The 5647-nt window shown below is 45.9% G+C and overlaps 1 protein-coding gene across 1 annotated transcript; it reads right to left on the minus strand.

The window, feature by feature from the left end:
- Positions 1-1630: 1630 nt before the first annotated feature.
- On the minus strand, positions 1631-5289 carry LOC133620556 (protein phosphatase 1 regulatory subunit 35-like). Its single transcript, XM_072915945.1, has 2 exons — positions 4597-5289; positions 1631-1698 (listed from the first exon to the last, which is right to left on the minus strand). The coding sequence occupies exons 1-2, from the start codon at positions 5249-5251 to the stop codon at positions 1631-1633; spliced, it is 723 nt and encodes a 240-aa protein (XP_072772046.1). The 5' UTR covers positions 5252-5289.
- Positions 5290-5647: the final 358 nt, after the last annotated feature.

Genomic DNA, 5647 nt, shown 5'->3' on the forward strand with positions numbered 1-5647 from the left:
ACATACCCTCATCCGCGCTCTTTTCCTGAAAGCTGATCTGTCCAGTTTTGGAGTTGATGTCAGCAGGCCAGGGAAGCTAGGGTCGATAAAGCGTTTAGCTCGCTCGTCTGCGGGAACAAACTGCCGCCATTGCTTGCCGTGCTACCGAGTCCCTTTGTCCCTGAATTGCTCACACACTCCGGCAGATTCAATGGGGGTCTGGCGGCAGATTTCTTCGACTTTATCGTTGGAAATGCATCTGCTTTGAGTGTCGCAGGATATCCACACATTCTTGCCATCTCTGTCGTAGCATAGCTTTCGTCGGTAAAGTGTGCGGAACAAACGTCCAATTTCTTGCCACTTTCGCATCTTTGGGCCACTGGTGCAACTTGAATCCGTCCCTGTTCGTGTTGTTACACCCTCCGACAACACACCGACGAGGCATGATGTCTCCAAGGTACGGAAAACAGTCGAAAAAACGGAAAATAATTGACTCGGTGTTTGAGAAAATGGCGGATTGCTTCCCGATGTGACGTCACAACCCGAGAACGAACATTAGAAAGGCGTTTAATTCGCCAAAATTCACCCATTTAGAGTTCGGAAATCGGTTAAAAAAAATATATGGTCTTTTTTCTGCAACATCAAGGTATATATTGACGCTTACATAGGTCTGGTGATAATGTTCCCCTTTAAATAAAACCTCTGCCTTGTTTTTAATGAATATTTAGACCCACTATACCAGGGGTCGGCAAGCTTTACCACTCAAAGAGCCATTTTGACCCGTTTCACAAATTAAAGTAAACAATGGGAGCCACAAAACTCTTTTGAAATTTAAAATGCAATAACACAGCATACAAAGTTGTTGTTTTTTATTTGTGCTATGTATAAACCAAGGGTCTCAGACACGCGGCCCGCACCTTAATATGAAAATGTAATGTTAACGCGGCCCGCGAGTTTTATATGAATGGCGCTTGACAGCGTCATACTTGCCAACCCTCCCGATTTTTCCGGGAGACTTTCGAACTTCAGGGCAATTATTCTCCCGATTGTATGCTGGTTTTCACCCAAACAACAATAATAAGGGCATGCCGTGGTGGCACTGCCTTTAATGCCCTCTACAATCAGTACAAACAGCGTGCCAGCCCAGTTACATGTCGTATGAGGCTTCTGCAGACACACATGAGTGACTGCAAGGCATACTTGATCAACAGCCATACAGGTCACACTGAGGGTGGCCGTATAAACAACTTTAACACTCTTACTAATATGCGCCACACTGTGAACCCAGACCAAACAAGAGTGACAAACACATTTCGGGAGAACATCCGCACCGTAACACAACATAAACACAACAGAACAAATACCCAGAACCCTTTCCAGTACTCACCCCCGCTACCACCAAACAACCCCCCCCTACTGAGCTAAAGCAAAGAAGATTACAGTAATATCACATTTGTGTTCACTTTAAGGACTTCATCGTGTCTTCCACGCAGCAGTAAGACATGGAAGTGAAAATGAACAGCAGAAAAAATCTCTGACAATGATAAAGGCGCATTTGTTTCCTATTTCTTGAGTATCGCGGCTGTGACTGTAATCAAGAACAAAGAGGCATTTATGTTCATTGTTCATTGATTTCATGCTGTTATGAGATTTAGTAAGCGAGGAAGAGCTTTTTCTTGCTCACTCGCGTGGAACAATATTTTAAGAAGGTTGAAACACCTGAGAGACAATGACAGGTGTTAAAAGGGTCACATTATGATTTTTTTCCTACATTTAAAACACTTTCTTGTGATCTACATATCATGTAATGGTGGTTCTTTGGTCAAAATGTTGCATAGATTATGTTTTACAGACCGTTCTCAAGTTGCTTTCAGGATGCACCGTTTTGTTTAATCTTATTTACGTGCCTCCACTTCGACAGCGTCTTCTCCCTGTCATCAATGTGTAGTTTTAGCGCTTCCACAGTGAGTCTGCTGACAGATACTGTATAAGCTTAAACTACACGCTACTTTGTATTAGCAATGGCAACAGCTGCGGATGCACGCGCATGTACGAGCCAGTCTGCCCCACAACAAGAGGACAGCAAAAAAAGGAGCCTATTGACATCAGACAACCGTGGCCAAATCCCTTAAATTTATGCCATATATGGATTATCCGGGGCAAAAAAATGTCACAGGTTTTGTAAATTCCAAACGGCTCGTTTGGTAGAATTATGAAAGAAGGCAAGAATATTTGATACATATTGTTTGAGTTATCGGGACTTATGCAGACCCCAAAAATGCAACAGCACGTACCAATAGGTAAGAACAGTTGGTTTTGCATAATAAGGCCCAGATCAACCGCAGAGATAAAAAAGTGTTGCTGAGGGCATTTGTATTTATTAGGGCCCGCAATGGCCCATTGCAAAAGGACTCCCACAGGGAGTCCTTATGCAATGGGACATAAGGACCTATTGTTATTGTAACGTTTTATTATTAGGGCCCGCAATGGCCCATTGCAAAAGGACTCCCACAGGGAGTCCTTATGCAATGGGACATAAGGACCTATTGTTATTGTAACGTTTTATTTATTCTTTATTCTTTCTTTTATTCTACCGCCGCCTCTTTGAACACTAATTTGACCCACTTAGCATGCTTCAAAACTCACCAAATTTGACCCACACATCAGGACCTGCGAAAATTGCCTTTTGATAAAAAAACCAAACCCCAAAAATAAAAATTGCGCTCTAGCGCCCCCTAGGAAAAAAAAAAACTAGACTGCCTGTAACTCCCACTAGGAAGGTCGGAAAAACATGAAACAAAATCTTCTATGTAGGTCTGACTTAGACCTAGTTCTCATAATTGTACATCCTCGGGCTAAAATCAACAGGAAGTTGGCAATTCCCCCTTCAAGACAAAAAAGTACTAAAAACAGTCAGTTTTGCTTCTTTGAGCTGTATTTTGACCCCCTTAACACGCTTCAAAACTCACCGAACTCAACGCACACATCAAAAATTGCGATCTAATAAAGAAACCTAACCCCAAATTTAAAAATTGCCCTCTACAGCAATTTCTGAATAAAACTGATAAAAAACTGCTCCTCGGAAGAAAAAAATTACAAAACTGCCTGTAACTCCCACTGGGAAGGTCAAAGAGACATGAAACAAAAACCTCTCCGTAGGTCTCACTTAGACCTACATTTCATAAATTGACTACCCACAGCAAAAATCAACAGGAAGTTTGCTATTCCCCCTTCAAATCAATTTTTTTGTAAAAACCAGTCACCTTCCTTCAAAAACAAACTCCTCTGAGCGCGTTTGTCGTTTCGCCTTCAAACTAACACAGGAGAGACATTGAACCCTTGTGATTACAACAACAGAAGCGCTTTTTAATTAGCTGCTCCGGTTTTGATTTTATGACCCTTCAAAGACCCGCTGCGCTGATGCTGCTGCAATGCTGTTTTTTTAAGATGGCTGCTTAAAAGCAGGAAGCACCAACGTGCCCACACAATGCAGACAAGGTAGGTACACTAGACAAAAGTCTTGGGACACTTCAGACTAAAAGTAGACAAAAGTATTGGGACACTTAGGACTAGCACCTGCCAAATACGCGGGCCCGAACAACGCTGCTTGCAGCTTTAATTATATCTGTATTTCATCTACTGTGTATATTGAAATAATTTAGTTCATTGCAGTGAAGCAGGATGTAGCACAAATATTGTGATTAAGAACGCTTTGGTGAGTTGTTCTGCTTTTATTATAGTTTTGTTTAATTGACCCCCTCAGAAAACACTTGGCTCTCCAAGTATCACCTTAATCACCAACATCAAAATGCTATGGTATAGTGCACGGGTCGGCAACCCGCGGCTCCGGAGCCGCATGCGGATCTTTGATCACTCTGATGTGGCTCAGCTGCATACCTGCCGACCCTCCCGATTTTTCCGGGAGACTTCTGGATTTCAGTGCCTCTCCCGGAAATCTCCCAGGGCAAACATTCTCCGAGTTTCACCCGGACAACAGTATTGAGGGCGTGCCATGATGGCACTGCCTTTAGCGTCCTCTACAACCTGTCGTCGCGTCCGCTTTTTCACCATACTATCTGCGTGCCGGCCCAGTAACATGTTGTATGCGGCCTCTGCTTACACACGTAAGTGACTGCAAGGCATACTTAGTCAACAGCCATACAGGTCACACTGAGGGTGGCCGTATAAACAACTTTAACACTCTTAACTAATATGCGCCACACTGTGAACCCACACCAAACAAGAATGACAAACACATTTCTTGCTGATTGTATTGTACCATATGTCCCGGCAAGAAATCTGCGTTCAAAGAACTCCGGCTTATTAGTGATTCCCAGAGCCCAAAAAAAAGTCTGCGGGCTATAGAGCGTTTTCTATTCGGGCTCCAGTACTATTACTCCCGGTAAATAAATAAATGATAAATGGGTTGTACTTGTATAGCGCTTTTCTACCTTCAAGGTACTCAAAGCGCTCTGACACTACTTCCACATTTACCCATTCACACACACATTCACACACTGATGGAGGGAGCTGCCATGCAAGGCGCTAACCAGCACCCATCAGGAGCAAGGGTGAAGTGTCTTGCTCAGGACACAACGGACATGACGAGGTTGGTACTAGGTGGGGATTGAACCAGGGACCCTCGGGTCGCGCACGGCCACTCTTCCACTGCGCCACGCCGTCCCTCAGTCTCCGGCACGTCGATGCTGACCAGGGAGGTGAAAAGGGTCTGAGAGCGAGAGATGTTGGTTCCTTGTGTCGCTCTGGTGTCTATCTGGTTCTTCGTCCGCTCCAACTTTTGTAACGTCTCCTTAAGCGCTTTCTGGGCGTCAAACTCCGCCTCCTGCAGCGCCAGCAGCTCTGCCTTGACGGCCAAGGTGGTGTTGAGTACCGCCTCCTCCAGACCCCCGGGATGCTGGTAGGACGCCGTGGCCACTAGCTCCGCCCCCTGGTGTGCGGCACCCGCGGGTAGACCACCTCTCCAGTTCCTCTGACGGGTGGTCGGGTGTTGCTGTACACCTTTCATCGGGAACTGTGGCTCCGGTATCACCTTGACGACCACAGGCTCATCAAAAGTCACCTTGGGGTTTCTTTTCCGTCGCGTTTGCCTGTGGGGGCGGGGCTTGGGGGGCTTGGACAAGGGGCTGGCCGCCACCGACAAGTCCAGCTCGGGACAACGTGTCAGGGTGGAGGCGGAGGGGAGGGGCATAGGGATAGGGGCTACCGATGGAGACGGCGTGGGAGAAGAGGCGGAGGCGGAGTCTTCCATCATGACAGGAAAATGCAGTCAAATGTTCCCTTTGAGGTAACAATTAGAGATGCTACCTCAGTAGAAACATTTAAGTCCCATCTTAAAACTCATTTGTATACTCTAGCCTCTGAATAGCCCCCTTTTTTTAGACCAGTTGATCTGCCGTTTCTTTTCTTTTCTCCTCTGCTCCCCTATCCCTTGTGGAGGGGGAGACACTCATGGATGGGGTGCTGGCTGTCGGGACCCGGAGTGGACCGCTCACCTGTGTATCGGTTGGGAACATCTCTGCGCTGCTGACCCGTCTCCGCTCGGGATGGTTTCCTGCTGACCCCACTGTGGACTGGACTCTTATTGTTATGCTGGATCCACTATGGACTGTACTCTTACAATATTATGTTAGACCCACTCGACATCCAT

The sequence above is a fragment of the Nerophis lumbriciformis genome, linkage group LG24 (assembly GCF_033978685.3).
Source record: "Nerophis lumbriciformis linkage group LG24, RoL_Nlum_v2.1, whole genome shotgun sequence".
NCBI classification, from domain to species: Eukaryota; Metazoa; Chordata; class Actinopteri; order Syngnathiformes; family Syngnathidae; genus Nerophis; species Nerophis lumbriciformis.

Bases quoted from the DNA above. Each gene is read 5' to 3' on its own strand.
- LOC133620556 (XM_072915945.1), bottom strand. From the start codon at position 5,251: ATGATGGAAGACTCCGCCTCCGCCTCTTCTCCCACGCCGTCTCCATCG. The intron at 1,699-4,596 runs GTACCAACCTCG...ATTGTCTCTCAG, and splicing joins CCTGGTTCAATCCCCACCTA to GTGTTTCAACCTTCTTAAAA.